This window comes from Saccopteryx bilineata, chromosome 11 (assembly GCF_036850765.1).
Source record: "Saccopteryx bilineata isolate mSacBil1 chromosome 11, mSacBil1_pri_phased_curated, whole genome shotgun sequence".
NCBI lineage: Eukaryota > Metazoa > Chordata > Mammalia > Chiroptera > Emballonuridae > Saccopteryx > Saccopteryx bilineata.
This window is the reverse complement of record NC_089500.1, coordinates 707035-725363: the sequence shown is the minus strand read 5'-3', so window position 1 is coordinate 725363 and position 18329 is coordinate 707035. Positions and strand designations below refer to the sequence as shown.

The 18329-nt window shown below is 57.1% G+C and overlaps 1 protein-coding gene across 4 annotated transcripts in view; it reads left to right on the top strand.

Moving 5' to 3' along the window:
• NFATC1 (nuclear factor of activated T cells 1) overlaps positions 1–18329 on the top strand; it is a 92762-nt gene that overhangs the window by 29059 nt on the left and 45374 nt on the right. For all 4 annotated transcript variants that reach the window (XM_066246336.1, XM_066246335.1, XM_066246333.1 and 1 more), the window contains exons 4-7: positions 4901–5103; positions 6371–6543; positions 7645–7785; positions 15852–15907. In XM_066246336.1, the coding sequence (XP_066102433.1) occupies positions 4901–5103; positions 6371–6543; positions 7645–7785; positions 15852–15907 (573 nt within the window). The remainder of the gene's footprint in view (positions 1–4900; positions 5104–6370; positions 6544–7644; positions 7786–15851; positions 15908–18329) is intronic.

Below are 18329 nucleotides of genomic sequence, written 5' to 3'. Positions count from 1 at the left end.
TAATCAGTTACAGAAACACGAAGCATAGCAGAGGCTTTGTCCTTTCCTGAACAGCATTTTAGGTTTGCGGTTTGTGTTGTGGTCAGTTATGAGTGACCAGGGCAACCCCTAGATGTGGAGCTGAGGGCCAGGTGACTGTCTGCTGGTCTTGGGGACCACCCTGGCCTGAGGGGCCATCCCAGCCTCAGGCTTAGGCTCAGGAAGGGCAGCTGGTGCCCAGCAAGGCCCCAAGGGCCATCATCTAATTAGGGCACTTGGCTTCCAGGCCTGACGCTGCCCCCATGGACTGTGATGGACATTTTTCCATCATGTAGGACGTTTGAGAGCTGGAACCACAGGATGAACATGGCAGGAAAAACGTATTTTTCATCAGATGGTTCATGTCAGCACTCAGAGTCGGGCTGCTGTAATTGTCATTCTGTGAGCGGCCCTCCCCGGTTCAGGACTGGGAGATGCAGGCCCCAAAGGGGCTCAGTGCTGGGCACAGTGACTCCCTGTTACCCACTGTCCAGGATGTGTTTTATTTTACCCAAAGCTCCATTCTGCTCTTTATTTCATTGGTCATAAGTAGGTGTCTCCTACACTGGAGATGGTTATTAACTGGAAAGCCAGGGTTTTCATGAAAGCCAGGGAAATAGATATTACTGGAGAAAATTACTATTTGTTAGCAAACTCTAGGCCCACCTTGGAGCCAGGGACCCAGGACCCAGGGACAGGCACTGTCTGCTCAGGGTCCTGCTCCAGAGCCGAAGGCCGTGCCAGAGGGTTAAAGTGCCCCCCCACGCCCACGGGCATGGGGCATGGGTTAGTGTTTCATGGTTGGCCTTGGCCACTGGGCATCTGCCCCTCCTCTTTCACAATGTCCAGGCAGATGGCTACCTCCTCCCGCAGCTCCTGTGCCCAGGAGCCTGAGGACTGCACCTTGTGTGGGGCGTGCACTGCTGCCATCCTGCTTTTATGACTCGGCATCTTCTCTCCTCCTTCCGGCCAGGCCGGAGCGGCCATGAGTGTCAGGAGGAAGGCAATAAGGACAACGGGCAATCAGGGCGGTGGCCGGTGGGCATTACCATCCTCCAGCACCCGGTCCTCATCTTCACTGCTGTGTTTAATGGCTTCTGTGTTTGAGCGAGAGGTTCTGGGTGGGAGGTACCTGCTGGGTTGCTGTTACGTGACTGTTCCCAGAGTGGCTGTGGGGGCTAGGGTGCCTGTCGGCCTGCACCTGGGTTGGGTGGGCGGTGTCCCATGGCTGGCCTCGGCCTTACCGTGCCGCCAGGCACATTGGACCTTTGTCCAGTGCAGCCTGCTGCTCTGCGTCCACACAGGTGAGACACCATCACCCCTTGCCCAGTGCGTGGTGACTGTCCCTTCAGCAGCACCTGGTGCCAGGAGGGAGCAGTTGACAGCAGGCTAGTCCTCTCCTGTGGGCACCCATGTGCCAGCAGGGAGCCCCTGGGAGTTCTCCGGGGCCCAGCGCCAACGTCGGCCTTTGTGCCTGGCCCTGCCCTGACTGTCCTCAGGGTCACAGATGGCTGACACCAGGCCAGGCCTGGCTCACCTCCACCCACCTCCATGCCTCCAGGGTGGCCTGCCTGGAGGCCATCTGCTACAGGTAATTTCCAGTTAAATGTCTCCGTCATGCCCTGGGAGGGCGCCAGGGTCCTCCTGAAGAGGGGCAGGCTCAGGAGCCTCAGCTGCTGCGCTGAGGTGAAGTGAAATGACCACACAGACTTTGCCTTCATGGTCCCTCGGGCTTTGTGGCCGTCAGTGTCATGAGCTGGGAGGCTGTGGCTCCACACACTTATGCTCACACTCACACACACAGACTCTGCCTGTGCTGTACTCCGCAGGTGCCTGGGCGTGCGTGGGCATTCTCACACGGCTCGGGGGCTTTTCCTGGAACCTCCATTTTGTTGCCACGGTTTTTTTCTCATTTCTGCTTTCCACTTTCCTTAGTCAGGGGCTTAGACATTGGTCTGTAGAACTTTGTGTCACCTTGTGCTCTGACACAACAGGGCCTTTGTCAGTGGGCAGCAGGCTCCTCCCGACACACACACGGCCCTGGGTGGGCAAGGGCACCTTCGAGCAGCAATCGTGACTTTCCTCTTCATCACCTGGTAGAGAACGTGGCAGGGAGTAGAGCTCACCCTGGAGCAAGAGCCCCTCTGGGCCTTGCTCACTGGGGACCTGACATCCTCTAGCCACCACCTTCGCCGGCAGGCCCGGTCTTGTGCACACTCAGGGTGAGGACCTGGGGCTGAAAGTGTGATTTATGCTCAATGCCCGTGCAACCCGGTGACCTCCGAGCTCCTCTGGTGGCAAGGACATGGGAAACAGGTGAAACCGCATTCTGAACTGGAGTTTTCCTCCCTGCAGTCCCTTTGGGCATTGGGTCAAGGCCTAGATTTTACATCTGGATCAAATGCCTCATTTCCCTTTGAACAGACGGCATGTGCAGGTTTCTTTGTCTAGTGTCTGTGTAAACCAACTCAGAACGGCTAGTTGAAAAGCAGCTAATTCCCCTCGATTAACTGGTTCTTTGTTTACACAATTCTGCCTTCCCTGGTGTGTGCACGCATGTGTGGGTGTGCGTACCTGTGTGTGTGCATATGTATGCATGTGTGGGTGCCAGTGTGTGTAGGCGTGTGTGTGCACGTGTGGGAGGGTGTGTGTCTGCACGTGTGTATGTGTGTGCAAGTGCTGTTGAATTTCAGCATTGGTGAACGTGGCCTCAATCACTCCCTTTGCCTGTCATCTCCTGTAAATGCTGACCAAGCACAAGAGCTAAAAACAAACATTTTTGTGTGTGGCTCTTACACCTAGAAATGGAATAATGCATTTTGTTTAGCAAAGAGAGGTCATTGTTGTGACAGGTAATTTTATAAATGCGACCTTGACATTTCTGTAATGTGCCCAGGGCAGAAACTGCGCTGTGCAGCGCAGGAAGTGTTTAAGTTACTTTTCCTAAAATGAACTTCATGTTTTAAATAATAGATGTTTACTTCCCAGGTTAAACCGTATATATTCCCGTTTTCACTGAAATGGCATGTTTTTAGAAGGTTGGAGTCATATAGTCATATACCCACAATCCGCTGTGCTCCACACACCATCTGATTGTCTTCACAGTGGGCTTCCGGGAGGAGGAGGTTAAAGTGTCGTTTTCAGAGTGTCTGACCCCTGCCCAGCCCACGTGTTGGGCAGCGGTGCTGCCTGCTGACTCCAGCGGACTTGCTCAGCTGCATGAGACAAGGTTTTGATCAAAGACTCACTTATAAATTCTTCATTAACTTTTACAAAATAGAGCACAGAATGGCAAAATTTGTCTCTTAATCAATCTCTGGTTTTACTTTTACATTCTTTGTTATCAAACATAGGCTTGGGTCCCACGTGAAGTCAGGTCTCTTGTGGAGTTCACTGAAGGCTAGAGCCCCACCCACAGCAGGGAGATGGGAGGGGGTGGCCAGGACAGAGAGTCTCAGGCTCCCATCTCGACTGCTTGGGTTTCTGTGCAGAACTCAGGTCCTCAGTCCACACGGGACACGCACTGCTCTTCTGGATTAGAGCCACAGGGTACACTCCGGGGCTGGGCTGGCTCCCCGCCGGCTCTGTGGAAACCGAGAGGCCCTGCCTTGGTTGGTTCCTACACGCGGCCAGAAGGGGAGCACATGGATGGAGCAGGTGAAACCATGCCTGTGCACACTCGGGTATGAGGGCCACAGGGGGAGATGCTCTGTCCATGTGCACGGGCCTCGCACGCGCTCTCCAGGAAGATGTGTCAGGGACCTGAGGTCAGGATGAGCTCAGATATTTCAGTACAAGAGGACCACTTTAAAGACTGCTCAGAACAGAGATGAGACTAGGACACTGACCTGTGTGTGGGTCACACTGCAGCTGGGAGTGCAGACTCCCCACCAGCCACAGGCTCCGAGGTTCTGGGCAGCCTCTGTGAATGTGAGTGTGAGTGTGGGTGAGAGCACATGCGTGTCTGGATGTGTATGTGCTCATGTGGACTGTCCCAGTGGTTCAGACTGGGGATGTTTTTGCACCTGCCCTCTGTGCACCGCCCTGCTCTGGCTCCGTCACCTTTCTGGGGGACACTCAGAGCTTCTGTTGGCCACCCTGCGGCAAGTGACAGGTACAGGTGGTCAGCGCTGACCAGCGGGCGCCGAGTGCTTACCAGGCTCCTGAGGGGGCCATGCTGGGTGTTGGAGCCCCAGGAATACACATGAAGCTATGAATTCATTCAGGGGCTGTGAGTACCAGGCGAGCAGTGCTGTTTGATGGTGATGTGTGTGGACAGTGCCACAGCGGGATGATGCGGAAACAGCCATTGCTACTCCTAGGGGTTCCTGTGCAGGGGCAGCTGGGCCAAGCAGGAAAGGACCTGTTTTGAAATGGATCCTGTCCTGTCGGGCGCCCATCTGGTTCAGTCAAACGGCTCAGTCTTAGCATCACCAGCTTTCCGACGGGAACACACAGCTGCATGCAGTCCTCACAGCAGTCACTGGCCCAGGCAGACAGAGGCATCCCCACAGGCTGTGGCACATGCAGGCGAAGAGGTGGGTCTAAGGAACAGGCAGCCACCGGCTGGGTCACCCGCTGCCCCGGGAAGGACTGGGGCTCTCCTTCCTGCCTGCTAGTCACAGCCGTGGTTGTGGCAGTGCATGTGCGTGTGTTTGAGCATAGGCAGCAGTGTTCAGAGCCGGCTGCACCCTGGGATGTTGGGATAAGGAGGCCTATCTAGGTCTCTGGTTTCATTGTTGCAGAGAAACGGGCGGAGCAGGAGAGACTAACTCCCTGCACCTGTCACACGTTCTCCTTTTGAATTCACTCTGCTCATAACTGTTTGATGGATTCTGATTGGCCCGTATGGGGTGCTCAGCAGGCCTTATTCTCTCGCCAGCTCCATGGCTACCTGGAGAATGAGCCCCTCACGCTGCAGTTGTTCATCGGGACAGCGGATGACCGTCTGCTGCGGCCACACGCCTTCTACCAGGTCCACCGCATCACAGGGAAGACTGTGTCCACCACTAGCCACGAGGCCGTCATCTCCAACACCAAAGTCCTAGAGATCCCACTTCTGCCAGACAACAACATGAGAGCCACGTAAGCCACTGCCCGCCACATGGCCAGGCATTGGGGCTCCAGTATCCTCTGCGTCCGTGCTGCCCACAGCCTACAGCTCTGTGGCCCAACATGAAATCAGCTTCACAGATATTTATGCCTGGGGTGTCAGCCACTGTGCACGTCACCCCTTAAATGCTCCATTGCACAGCGGTGCGCACCTCTGTGCTGCATCCAGTTCCCAGGCTTGGCACCAGATCCGGGGGCCGCACCAGCCAATGCTGAGTGGTTAGGGAGAGCACTGTGTGGGCATCGTCATCTCCAAGCTGGGCATGCAGTCAGCTGGCTCACCAGTTAGAGGTGAAGTCCCTGTAAACTGAGGCTCATGCTTCTTGTGTCTGAACCAACCTGTACTCGTGGCTTCCCTGAACCTACTAAGTGCTGTCATGTGCTGTCCCTCCTAGCCTGTGGCCGCCACAGAGAAAGAAAGCACAGTCATCCCATGCGGTTTACGTCCTGATGGGGCTCAGGGGCCCAGAGACAGGGCTGGGTGGCCCCTGGAGGTCAGGACAGGGTTCCCGAGGCAGAGAGCTGCTAGGCAGAAAGGGAGACAGTGCACCTTGGGGTGTCCAGGGAATGTGGGCCACGGGTCAGGCAGGCTACGCTGTGTGGAACTCTGCTGGGATCTTGGTACTTTCAACCTTGGAGGGAAACTTGCTTCCATGTTGGTTGGCTTTTCCTGGATTTCATCGGGACAGCAATGACACCTCTGAATTCATGCTCAACCTTGGGTTTGCCTGGGAGCTGGAATCAGACATGGTCGAGTGGTGGGAGAGCCCTGGGGTTCCCTCAGCCGCAGCCTTGGTGCAGGGGATGTGCGTGGGCCCAAGTCTCAAGCGGCTGCTCCCCGGGCTTCCTAAGAGGAGAGGGTTGGGCCCCGCCCGGTGGCACCAGACTACTCTGCTGGCGTCTGGAGTTCCATAACACTAAACAAAGTCACACGGAGCTGTGGAGAATTCAGGGCCTGAGCTGAGCGATGAGGCGGCTGCTGGACCCTAAATAAATGACCTTTTGGGGATGCCTCAGATGCTGAGCTCCGAGGCAGAGGGCGGTCCTGGCTCTGGGTTCCCCGGGCCCGTGTCCTACTCAGGTCCCTCTGGGCTGATGGCCCCACATCACGTGCACATGTAGGTGGTAGGTTGCACTCACCCTCAGCGTGCCACTGTCCTGGGCTGGCAAGCGGTGGGGGGTGGGCGTTGTGCTCGAGGGGCAGGGGTCCGGCAAGTGAGCAGACTCTTGTGTTTGCCAGCATCGACTGCGCTGGGATCCTGAAGCTCCGGAACTCGGACATCGAGCTGCGTAAGGGGGAGACTGACATCGGCCGGAAGAACACACGAGTGAGGCTGGTGTTCCGGGTCCACATCCCACAGCCCAGTGGCCGCACGCTGTCCCTGCAGGTGGCCTCCAACCCCATCGAGTGCTGTGAGTACCACCTGTCACGCGGACTGCACGTGCTACCTTTGGTACAGCTGGGAACAGCGCAGTCACAGCACAGCTGCTCCTGCCAGAGTCCTGGTCCTGGGTGGGGATGGTGGGGCAGGACTAGCTTCCTCCTGCTGGGACTAGCACCAGCAGGGGGAAGCACAGTGAAAGAATGTTTGTCTTGAAACATGGACAGACCCCTCTGTGGGCCGCATGTGCATTAGTTCCCTCCCATTTCGGGATGTTGACAAAGGGTCCCTTGGCAGCTGAGTTGCCCCTCAGCTTTCTCTGGTGGTCCTGTTCCTGTACGCTGTGGGGTCCTTCCTCTTGCGACAACTTGAATCGTTATTAACCAGCCGGGTGGCTACTGAGACTCCTTGTCCAGTGGCTGGTCCTCAAGGCCTCTGCCCACCCAAGAGTGAGACCCCAGCCTGGGTTGACTGGGGTCCCCCCAGGAAGCTTGGGGATCTGGCCCGGCCACCAGCTGCCATCAGAACCATTCCTTGTCCAGCGGCCCCACCCTTTCCCTCACCACCCCCAGGTGTGGGCTCTTGGGAAATGCACCCAAGTTTACACTCACCTGTGCTCACGCTCACCTACGGTCACACTCACCTGTCCTCATACTCTCCTGCTCACTCATCCCAGCAGGAATGTTTTATTTGGGCTCCTTTGCTGCTGACTCAGAGACGGGGCTTCTTCTCATGCCCCAGCCCCTTCCTCGTGACATGTCCTGCCTAGCTGTCCTGTCTCCCGGCCCTTTCTGGTCCCACACGCCATCTGCCAACCCTCTTGCCACGCCCTAGAGCCCTTCTGCAGTGCGGCCTCCTCTGTGAGGCGGGCAGGATCCTCAGGACTGTGTGAGAAGCCTAGCATGTGGCTTGTTCTCAAAACTGCCTGTCTGGCCTCTCGGGACAGCGTGACCTCTCCCCGCATTAGCAAGGTGTGCTTCTGCACATCGTCCTGTTCGGGGTCACGCCATGCACACTGGTCACTGCAGGAGCCACTTGGAGGCCCTGGTTCTCCAAAAGATTGGCTCTCTGGGGAGCGCTGGGGAGAGGAAGGCCGGTGGCATCTTACTCGCTGTCATTCCTGACCCCACAGCCCAGCGATCAGCACAGGAGCTGCCCCTGGTGGAGAAGCAGAGCATGGCCAGCTGCCCCGTCCTTGGTGGGAAGAGGATGGTCCTGTCCGGCCACAACTTCCTCCAAGACTCCAAAGTCATTTTTGTGGAGAAAGCACCAGGTCTGTCCCTTCATGGCACAGTCACAGTGCTTCCTGTTTGAGGTACCGGTGGGGATGGGTTCCTAGATCAGAGGCAGGAGCTCTGCGTGTGCCGGCACAGGCAGCCATGAGTGTTTGTACCAACAGAGGGTCCTGTCTGCTGTCACCGAGGACCCCTTCCCACTCGCCGTGGTGTTGGGGTGGGGGGCTGCAGTGTGCTCCACCTCTAGCAGCATGGTGGCCCTTTGCCCAGACTGGCAGGGGCCTCCGGTGTCGCTGAGGTTTGTTTCAGAATCACAGGCTCAGAGGCAGGTGTCCAAGCACTGAGCAGCCACCACAGCCAGTGGCCCGCATACAGGCCCACAGACCTTTCCAGTCCATCATCCTCCGCTCCCCTTCCAGGTCAGTGCCCACCCAGGATGCCAACACAGCTGAAGTCTGTGACGGGTGCCTGAGGGCCCAGCCATTCTGTAGATAGACCTCAACTCCATGAGCATCTGTAGATGTTATTTGTCAGTAAGGGCAGACCTCATCTGTGTTCACAAGCATGGACCTCTGCAGGTACTTAAAAAGGGAGCTGTGGACAGAGGCCACTGTGGGACGAAGGTGAAGTCTCTTTCCTCAGGAATTTGTGGGACGGGGCAATGAGCCCATGAGCTGCAGGGTAGATAGGGAGCGTGGCATTGTTCCTGGCCTGTGGGGGCCACAGCTGTATTCATGGAGAAGGCATTGTTCCTGGCCTGTGGGGGCCACAGCTGTATTTGTGGAGAAGCCCTTGGCGCCCATAAGAGTAACATGCGAGAGCACAGGTCCCTTAGAGCTCTGTGCGGTGGGCCGGTGCACGGAGCAGCAACCTCCCCTCCCCGCCCCGGGCCTGGGGGTGGATGGGACCCAGCAGGGGCCAGGTTGGTGGCCTGTTTCTTTTCTTTATGTTTTCCCATTGGAATTTTCCTGAGCACGCCAGAGCAGGACCCATGCTAATCACTAAACACTGCAAGGCATTCAGCCTCCATAATGGGTCCTGATTTCGTGCGTTTGCAGGAAAATCAAGTGCTTCAATCAGGGTGGGCTTGAGAGTCCGGCCCGGCTGGCACACTCGCCTATATAATCATGCACATCATTGGAAAATGTGTCTCAAATGGTGGAGAAAACCTGACCAAGTGTGATGATGAGGAGAGGAATTTGAATTTCTAGAACGCCTTTCTTTGGAGGATGTTAATTTTGAAATAATTTAAACTTTCGAGCTTTAAGTGTGTGATGTTTGTTGAAGCCGGAACACGGGGCTTTGCTCACCATGTGGTGAGACTGATCAGAGCTGTTTCACCAAGGAGCAGCTGTCCTCACAGTTTCCCTGATAACTCCTCTCGCCCCTTAGGGGCTCCCACTAGCTGTGGGTGTAGGACTCCTGCTGCGGTAGCCCCTCAGCCACACTGGGAGGCCTCCCAAGTGCCAGGTGAAGGTCAGCACCTGCCTTCGTGTGGGGAGCTAAGCTCAGGAAAGTCCCGTTGTCCTCCCCTGGCCCCCCGGGCTTCCCTGGCTGAGGGTCAGGCCATTCCTCGCAGGCTCAGCAGCTGGGTGCCTGGTGCAAAAGGCGAGACTCAAACACGTGGGTGGTGACTGGACATGAAGCAAAGTCCTGCCCCTACGACACGTGAAATGCACCCATGGCGCCCACACCTCTGACATGCCACTCATTTCACATTTGGATTTCACACGTGTACATGCGTGCTGCATGCTTGCATAGGGGCGAGTCCAGACGCTTCCCTCCTGCCATCGGGCTCCTGCCAGGAGCCCACACCCCTCCTGCATGTCCCTAGCTGATCTCTGGAGAAACCGCTACGTCAATCTAGATGAAAACATGGCTCACCTCTGGGCTTCCAGGGAGGTCATGTGGCCTGTCTTCACGCTGTCTGTATACCACTGCTGGGAGGCGCTCAGGCCATGTGTGAATGTGCGATCCTGGGGTTGCCCCCCACCCTGCCATCAGCGTTGAAACCACAGGAAGGCTCCTCAGCCGCCGCAGGAGTGGCTCTCGTGGACATCACCGCAGGGCTGGCCATAGCTGGTTGCTCCAAGGAGGGGGCGCTTGTCACTGTGACAGCAAGGATCCAGACAGAGGACCACGACAGTGATCGGCCACTGAGAGCAAGTTCCCTTTAGTGGACATCAGCCAGGACCCTGGGTCAGTGAGGGGCCACAGGGACCTCGAGACAAGTGTCACAGAGGGTGAACAGCGTATCATGCAGCAGCTGTCTGGAAGTGACCTGTGATTTTTCTCAGCTGTTTTACTTAGTTGTACAAAACTCTCAAGTGTTGAAAAAGCCTTTCCTTCCAGGCCCAGACGGCATGTCTGAAGGTAGAAGTCCAGCTGTGGAGACCTGAAGGGGCAGGGGCAGGATATCAGCATCCAGGGACCAGCAGCTTGGACACGAAGATGTCTGCCAGCAAGGAGTAAAATACCAGCTCCCACCCCATGCACTGAAAATCACAGCTATGTCTTCAGGTCTGTGACGGAGGGCACGTCTGTACATTTGTGTCACAGCTGGACACAGCCGAGGGCACTCGTGTGCGGTGCACACGGAAGCACAGGGAGCATCCATAGGGAGCTCTCTCTTCTGGACGTGCTCCTGAGATGAGAGAGGAGGCAACGCTTTAGAGCAGGGGTCCCCAAACTTTTTACACAGGGGGCCAGTTCACTGTCCCTCAGACCGTTGGAGAGCTGGACTATAAAAAAAAAACTATGAACAAATCCCTATGCACACTGCACATATCTTATTTTAAAGTAAAAAAACAAAACAGGAACAAATACAATATTTAAAATAAAGAACAAGTAAATTTAAATCAACAAACTGACCAGTATTTCAATGGGAACTATGCTCCTCTCACTGACCACCAATGAAAGAGGTGCCCCTTCTGGAAGTGCGGCGGAGGCCGGATAAATGGCCTCAGGGGGCCTCATGTGGCCCGTGGGCCATAGTTTGGGGACCCCTGCTTTAGAGGCTTACTTGGGTTAAACGTCGTCAAGTTCCTATGCTAAAGCTGAAAACGGATCTTTTTTTATAAAGTCACCTGTGTGTTCTGTGTCATTCTTGGAAACAGCGAAGCCCCATCTGCCTTCTTTCAGCTGCAAAACAAATACCACCCAAACTTGGGGGTCCAGACAGCAGTCACTTGATTGTGGGCAGTTGTATGTGTCGGGACTGGGCCATGGTCATTTGTGTGGCCACCGTGAGCTGGCCAGTCAGCTGGGGGCCAGACAGCAGTCTTCCCTCTGAGAACAGTGTCGTGGCCTCCCGATGGTGGTCTCCATGGAGTGAAACCGTGGGGAAGATGTGACAAATGTCGGACATTTGCACACGCTGGAGGAAAGATAGCATCCACAGTCTTGTAGATTCCTTTTGGCTTTCTGCCCCGCCTGGAGGGCCGGGGTCCAGGCTCAACCAAACTACCGAAGAGCAAAGCTGTGATCTTGGCACTCACAGCCATGTGTGTTGCCCCAGTGTCTGGAGCCTTTGAGGTCTAGCCTTTACCAAGAGTCCCAGCAGGCTCTGCCCAGTGGCCCACGGAGTGACTCTTGTAATGTGAGGGACTGATGTGACCGTAAACCGGCATGGTGCTCCCTGAGCCCAGAGGGTGGGGGGAGATGCTCCTGCAGCTTCTGTTCCGGGCGAAGCCTTTCCCAGGCATCGAGTGCGGCTCCCCCACAATGAGGAGTGGCTGTGGGAGGCGCGCCCAACCCTGTCGTCAGACACCTAGGCCTGGGATGTGCAAGGCACGTGTGGGTGTGTGGTGCGCACAGCAGTGTGTCCGGGTGTGAGCGGGTGTGAGGAGCCCACTTCGCTGCCTTGGGGGCCATGGCCTTGTGTCCTGGCTGCACTGTGCGGGCAGTGACCTCTGGCGGCCTCAGGCCCTGAGCTCTCTGCCTGGCACATTCTCAGCTGGCTGAGCCCAGCGGGTCGTGTTTCGCTGGTCTGGTCACCAGCTGGTGTGCAGGCGGGGACAGTGCAGCACAGCCCTGGCCAGCGGCCGGCACCTCCTCCCCTGGCCTGGCCGCATGCTATGCTGTGCAGGGCCCTGGTCTGTGTCCTAGTCACAGCGCTTCTGGAAACCTCACAGATGGGACACCGTGGGCATGCAGCGTGGCTCCCACACCTGGAAGTTATGACTTGGCATGGAGGAGCCCACTCCTTCCAGACTTTCCTGGCGCTGACATGGGAAAGAGGATGGACGACGTCCGTGCACCAGGCAGCTGTCGTCACCCAGCTCACCCACGTCAGCTGTCCAGGCACTAGCTTCCCCTGTGACCGCTCTTGCAGCCCGGGGTGGGCTCATGGACCGAGTCGAGCTGGTGCATGGGCAGCAGAACACTACCCAGGGCTGTTCTGGAAGTCATGCGGGTTTCCAGTGAGTAGAGGAGGCGCGGTGAGCCAGGCCACCCTGTGTCCTAAGAAGGCCTTTTCCTACGCTTTTGGCCTTAGAAGGGAAAGACGAGCTGACAGTTCTAAGTCACACGACGTCCTGAACAGTCTCAAGAGGAACGGGGGCTGCCAGGAGCCCCCACAGTGGGAGCAGGGCCAAGGGGTGGACAGTGTCAACCAAGTTCGTGGGTCCCAACTCCCATCCCAGCTACCCCCACTCAGGTCAGGGAGGTCCCAGGAAGCACCCTTGCCCCAGCGCCAGGGATGTGGTGTGTGCCCACCCCAGGGGACCTCACTCCCTGCAGGGTCCCAGGCTGACCTTTAAGGGACCTGAGAGGGGAATGGGTCGTGCAGCTGCTGGTCTGGGAAGTAGGGCTCAGCTTGGCCTCTGTGCCCTCTGGACCCTTCATGGGCCCTGAACTCACCTGCCCCAGGACACGATGACAAGCACTGGAGGGGTGCAGGTAGCTTGTGCCACTGGCCCCACTGTGGGCAGGAGGGCCTCTCCATGGCACCCACGGGGGCTCCAGGACCCAGACCAGAGGCCTCACATCCTTCCTCACGTGGGTTGTCCCTGAAACCTCTCTGAGCAGGTGGCCAGTCATTCCCTCTGGTTTGCTCCAGACCACAGACCTTTTTCTCTAGGTTCTGTCCCAAGGCCACATCCTGGTGGGAAGGGCCGTCTATTCCAGGTCCCACTGTCTGTGTGCCCGGGGGCCCTGGCTCCGGCGGGGTGGGCGTGGGAGAGGGCATGGATGGTCATCCCGGCCTTCGCCTCTCTCTTCCCCCTCGGGCTTTGACGACACGTGGCAAGGCCACTGCAGTCGTATGGGAGAACGTATTTTTTGTGTCAGCTTTGAGATGTCACTCACTTGCGGGCTACATAGCTCACCTGGTTAAGGTTAGGGCCTTTGGTAAATCATAGCCAGGCCACTCAGCATGAATTCCAGAACGCTTTTATCCCCATGGCATGTTGTAGGACCCGTGTGAGAATGGCACTCGTGGAGGTGGACAGCACCCCCTTGTACATTGGCCGCGCACTGTTTGTCCATGGTCAGTGGGTGGGCATTAGGTTGTGTCCACTAGTTGCCCACTGTGCCCAGTGCTACCATTAGCATTGGTGCCCAGGTTTCCATGTAGACAAAAGTGTTCTTTCCTGGGCACTGTCCTGGGACTGCAGTTGCTGGTCACGTGGAAATCGCAGATTTGACTGTTGAGAGACCACCATGCTGGGTCCCACAGCCTGTGGGTAGTTTCCTTTCCCTTCCAGCATCTGTGCCGAGCAGGTCAGTCCCAGTGGCTCTGGGGGAGGGCGAATGTGATGGATGGACCACCAGCACACAGCCCACTGACCCTGAGTCCCTGGGACCAGCGTCCCATCGCCCCTCCCTGACTTCCACTCATTGAGGCCTGTGCAGCCTTCCAAGTCTCTGTACAGCCAGAAATCCGACAACAGCCTGTGTCTCACTTGGCCACATGGGCTTTGGTGCCCCCCGGGGGTGTCCTGTGTGCAGGCCGGGCCTGGTGTGTCTCATGGGCACCTGTGCACAGGTGTGCAGCCCACTCCTGTGGCTGAACAATGACCAAGAGGAGACCACGTGTGTGGCGTCAAACCTGAGTAGCCTGGTCCCTGGGAGGGGCACCACACCCCTCACCCCACGGGCTCTTCTCGATCCAGGCCCTCCATGATTTCCGGCTGGTTCTGCTGGTTGGCTGCATGAGGCTTGCAACTCCTAGTTCCTGCCCAGATGCTCAGAAGCCCCAGCTTGGTGGGAAGCCAACCGTATAGCCCGAGAGGAAGGCCAGGGGAGGGTCCCAGGACAGTGAGGAGGTCAGCCTTCATGAAGACCCCGCTCTGCTGCCTGCCTGAGGTGTGTGAGCAACCACTTGCCAGCTGGGAGGGCCACACCAGCCCACAGGCTGTGTGGGAGCCTCTGGCAGGCGTGGCAGGGAAGCCTTTCTGATGACTCACGCTGCAGGGAATTCCCTAATGACTGGGAATATTTTTACTTCTGGGCTTGCGCACAGTTTCCTGCGGAGAACCCAGGGAGCTCCGATAAGGCTGAGCACAAAGGCTCATTCAGCCACTTCCCTTCCCAGCGGGACTGACGTGCTCCACCCAAGGCCCCAGCCACATCGAGCTCCACAGGGGAGAGTGGCCCGAGGCTGGCCATGGAACCGGGGCCAGACCGAGTGGTCATTCCCTCAGAGTCGCAGTCAGACATCTTGACCCAGCCACAGTCCTGTCCCCCTGAGCAGTGGCCTGCGTGTAAACAGACATGAGTCTTAGCGGCTCCTTTGGGGTCTCTGTGTAGAAACAGAAGTGCCAAGTGCCCGCCCTGAGGCTGCAGATCACCACAGATGGGACAAGCTCGGGAAGTGAGGCCAGAGCTCCATGCTCTGTACACCCGGGCCCCGGGCGGGTGGGCGTGCGGGAGGGCTAGGTCTCTGAACGATGCGTGACCTTTGGGGGGTCCAGGAGCCCTGCTTGGCCGCCTGTGTGTGTCTGCACTTGTATCGGTCTGTGACTTGAAGGGCCTGTGTTTTCAGCAGCTGTGGTGGGCGGCTCACCCGGCGGCTGGGACGTCAGCGCAGGTCCTGGGGGATGAGCTGCTTTGTTAGCTCCTGGTACACTAGGGGGCCATGAGCATTCGCTCAGGTTCTGCCATTTCTCCCTGAGGAAATGGGAGCACCCAGCCCTGGGGCTGTGGTTCGTACTCTGTCAATGAGTGGTCACATGTGCCAGCCTCAGTGTCCCCATGACTCGCGGTTCCTGTTGCCTCCTCCGCCCCTCCCAGCAGGCACCATGAGAGAGGAAAGGGGAGTGTGTCTGACTTATAATTTAGGGCTTGAGAGACACGTTTATTCTTTGGAAACGGCATAAGTAGAAACGAGTGCTAGTAGGTCTTACTTCATACAAGGTAAAGAGAAAAGAGACCTGGGGTGGGGGGCATCTGTTAAGTCCGAATTCCTACAGAGCCCGTCCCCGAGCAGTGTGCCTTCCAGATGGGCTTCCAAACACTGGAGTCCAGTTTGTAGAGGGTCCAGTTAGTGGGGGCCAGGCTGCCTCCCTGAGAAGCCAGCCCAGGAGCAGCGCCCTGCCACAGGCCCCTTTGCAAGACTGTTTTCTTACTGTCCAGATGACAACTGGGTCATGAAACCCTGAGGTTTGTATTTCTGCGTCCTGACCTGGTGAGTGGGAGCCAAGGAAGGACTTTCTCGTTTGTCCCTTACTCCCTGGCTCCTGGGCTGCTCCTGAGAGTGACTCTGCTCCCCAAGGGAGACCCTGCAGGCTCATGGTCCAGAGCTGGGCTGAGAGTCAGACCCCGCCTCACTCCAGGTCCGGAAGTACATGCCCCACTGGGGTTGCCCAGGGCGCTCCTGGGCTCCAGCAACCTTGGAGACAAGCATGTGAAACCTCTCCCTGACTGGTATGGGGTGACATGGGGCAGGGGACATTCGAGGATGCCCCAGGCTGATGTGTGCTCTGCTGTCACACGGGCATGACTCTGCTCTTGCTGGTTAACAGCCACGATGGCCAGGCAAGGGTGGGCCATCCACTCAGAGGCTACCCTTCCAGGGGCCGTCTGCCGGGGCCAAGTCATGTGTTTTTGGGAGACACGCCCAGGCCGGCCCGGAGTGACAGTGTCTCATGCCCCTTTCTTCCAGATGGCCACCACATCTGGGAAATGGAGGCGAAAACCGACCGAGACCTGTGCAAGCCGGTAAGTGTCACTCAGACGTGCGCACTCAGGCATCGGATGTGTTCAGGCTCCCACAACGAATGGGGCCCTGCCAGAGGCGGGTGCTTCTCGTCTATTAATACAAAACAACTCAGTAATAATGGAGGAGTAACCGTGCAGGGGCAGAGTGACTGTGAAGCCCCTGCTCTCGGGGGCAGTTGAGGGGGATGTAGGGCAGTAGTATGGAGGACTAGGGTCCGTTGGGCTGGAGGCCTCACCAGTGCTGGGGTGATACCTCCTGGCTGCACAGGCCAAGACAGGGGTGTGCATATACCCTGGCACAAGGGCTCTTCTGTGGCCCTTTAGCTGTCATTGTCACCAGGGCCCCCACATAGCCTGCTGCCCCCAGGAAGACTGCTGCTCTGAGCCACTGAGTGGGCACCGTACCCGCCCGGGCACGCAAGTGGCATGGTTCCACCAGCATCCTTGGCGGTGACTTCCAGTCTTCCTCAGAGAACACCCACTGCTCAGCAGACTCTTGTTTTGTTTGGTTTGGTTTGGTTTGGTTGGGGGGGGGGCGGGTTCTGAAGTGAGAAGAGGAGAGGCAGAGAGACTCCCACATGTGCCCAACTGGGATCCACCCGGCATGCCCACCAGGGGGTGATGCTCCGCCCATCTGGGGCGTTGCTCTGTTGCAACCAGAGCCATTCTAGTGCCTGAGACGGAGGCCATAGAGCCATCCTCAGTTCCCAGGCCAACTTTGCTCCAGTGGAGCCTTGGCTGCAGGAGGGGAAGAGAGAGATAGAGAGAAAGGAGAGAGGGAAGGTGGAGAAGCAGATGGGCACTTCTCCTGTGTGCCCTAGCCAGGAATCGAACCTGGGACTTCCACACGCCAGGCCATCACTCCACCGCTGAACCAACCAGCCAGGGCTCAGACTCTTGTTTGAATATGAAATGGATGTGGTTGTGCCTCTCAGGCTGGCCTCCTCTATTTGCCTATTAGCCAGTGGGCTGGGGGCCTGGGGATCCCCTGCCGAATGGTATTGGGGCTGCTGAGCTCAGTCCCGGGCCTGCATTGGTATGTGGGTACCCATACCAATGTCAGCCTCTCACAGATTTCTTGGTACCTAAGAAATAGTAATTGTTTCTTCAGTTGGTTGTAAATGGAGAATATTTTTTTTATCTGAAACTGGTGCTGTCCTGGTCTTTCTGGGTCCTGATAGCTTATGTGTCTTCCTCCATCCCTTTACCTGTAACCTGTGTTTTTATGTTCAATGTGCACGCCTCACGCCCACAGAGAGCTGGGCCTTCATCCCCCGATGGCGCCTTTGTTTACCTGGAGTGCTGAGACATTGGTATGAAGGGGTGGGCTCTTAGCCGCCACGTGTGTCTCCCACTCAGTCCTAGAGAAGCTGCAGGCACCTGGGCGGAGGGAATCCCACATGGTTGGAGGGGTCTATGCAGGAAACTCCCCGTCTTCCATCTCTGTGGCTCACTCCACTGATGGCAGGACAAGCATCCTTCTCCTGAAGGCTGGGAGACGGGGTGCTGCTCAGGTCAAGTGCTTAATTTCGGGGCTCCCTATGGGTCCTGCACAGTTGAGCCATGTGAATGTGGCCCCTGGGCGGCAGGGTAGCTGCTCTCTGCCCTGTAGGAGGGGCATGAGGGGTGCTCATGTCATGACGGACAGGGCCTCACGGTGGCAACTGCATGGCACTGAGACAGCTAGGCCTCCAGATGGGACTCCTGGCCCAACAGGTTCATGAGCTGCAGAGTAAGCCTGGCAGGTGGAGGGGTGGTCCATCCGCCTCCCAGGGCCACCCCCTGTGCCCGTCCCTCTCCCCCCAGGGTTCAACTGCTCCTCTTCCCCAGCCAGGGGTCGGGTTACACAGCAGGGCCCTCAGTCCTGGCTCAAGCCCCTCCCAGGTGGTCTCCCCTGCTCTCGGCTGGTTGTGGCTGCCCACCCCCCACCCCCAGCAAAAATCGTTCATCTTGTATCAAAATAATTCCTGATAAGTTGGCATGTTCAGGTTTTCTATTGTTGAGTCTTCTTTACTTTGAATAGTTGCATACTTTAAAGGAAGCTCAACAGTTACTTGTATGTTTTTGTTTGCTGGCTTGTTTGTTTTTAAGTGAGAGGAGGGGAGATAGTGAGGCAGACTCCCACATGTGTCCTGACCAGGATCTACCTGGCAACCCCTGCCTGGGGCCGATACTCGGACCAACGATCTATCTTCAGCACCCAGAGCCCTGCTCCAACCAGTCGAGCCACCAACTGCGAGAAGGGAAGAGAGAAAGAAGGGGGAGGGGGAGAAGCAGATGGTCACTTCTCGTGCATGCCCTGACCAGGGACCGAACCAGAGACATCCTCACGCTGGACCAATGTTCTACCCATTGAGCAAACTGGCCAAGGCCAGATAGGTATATGTTTTAAAAGAAACATAATATACTTGTGAATCATGAT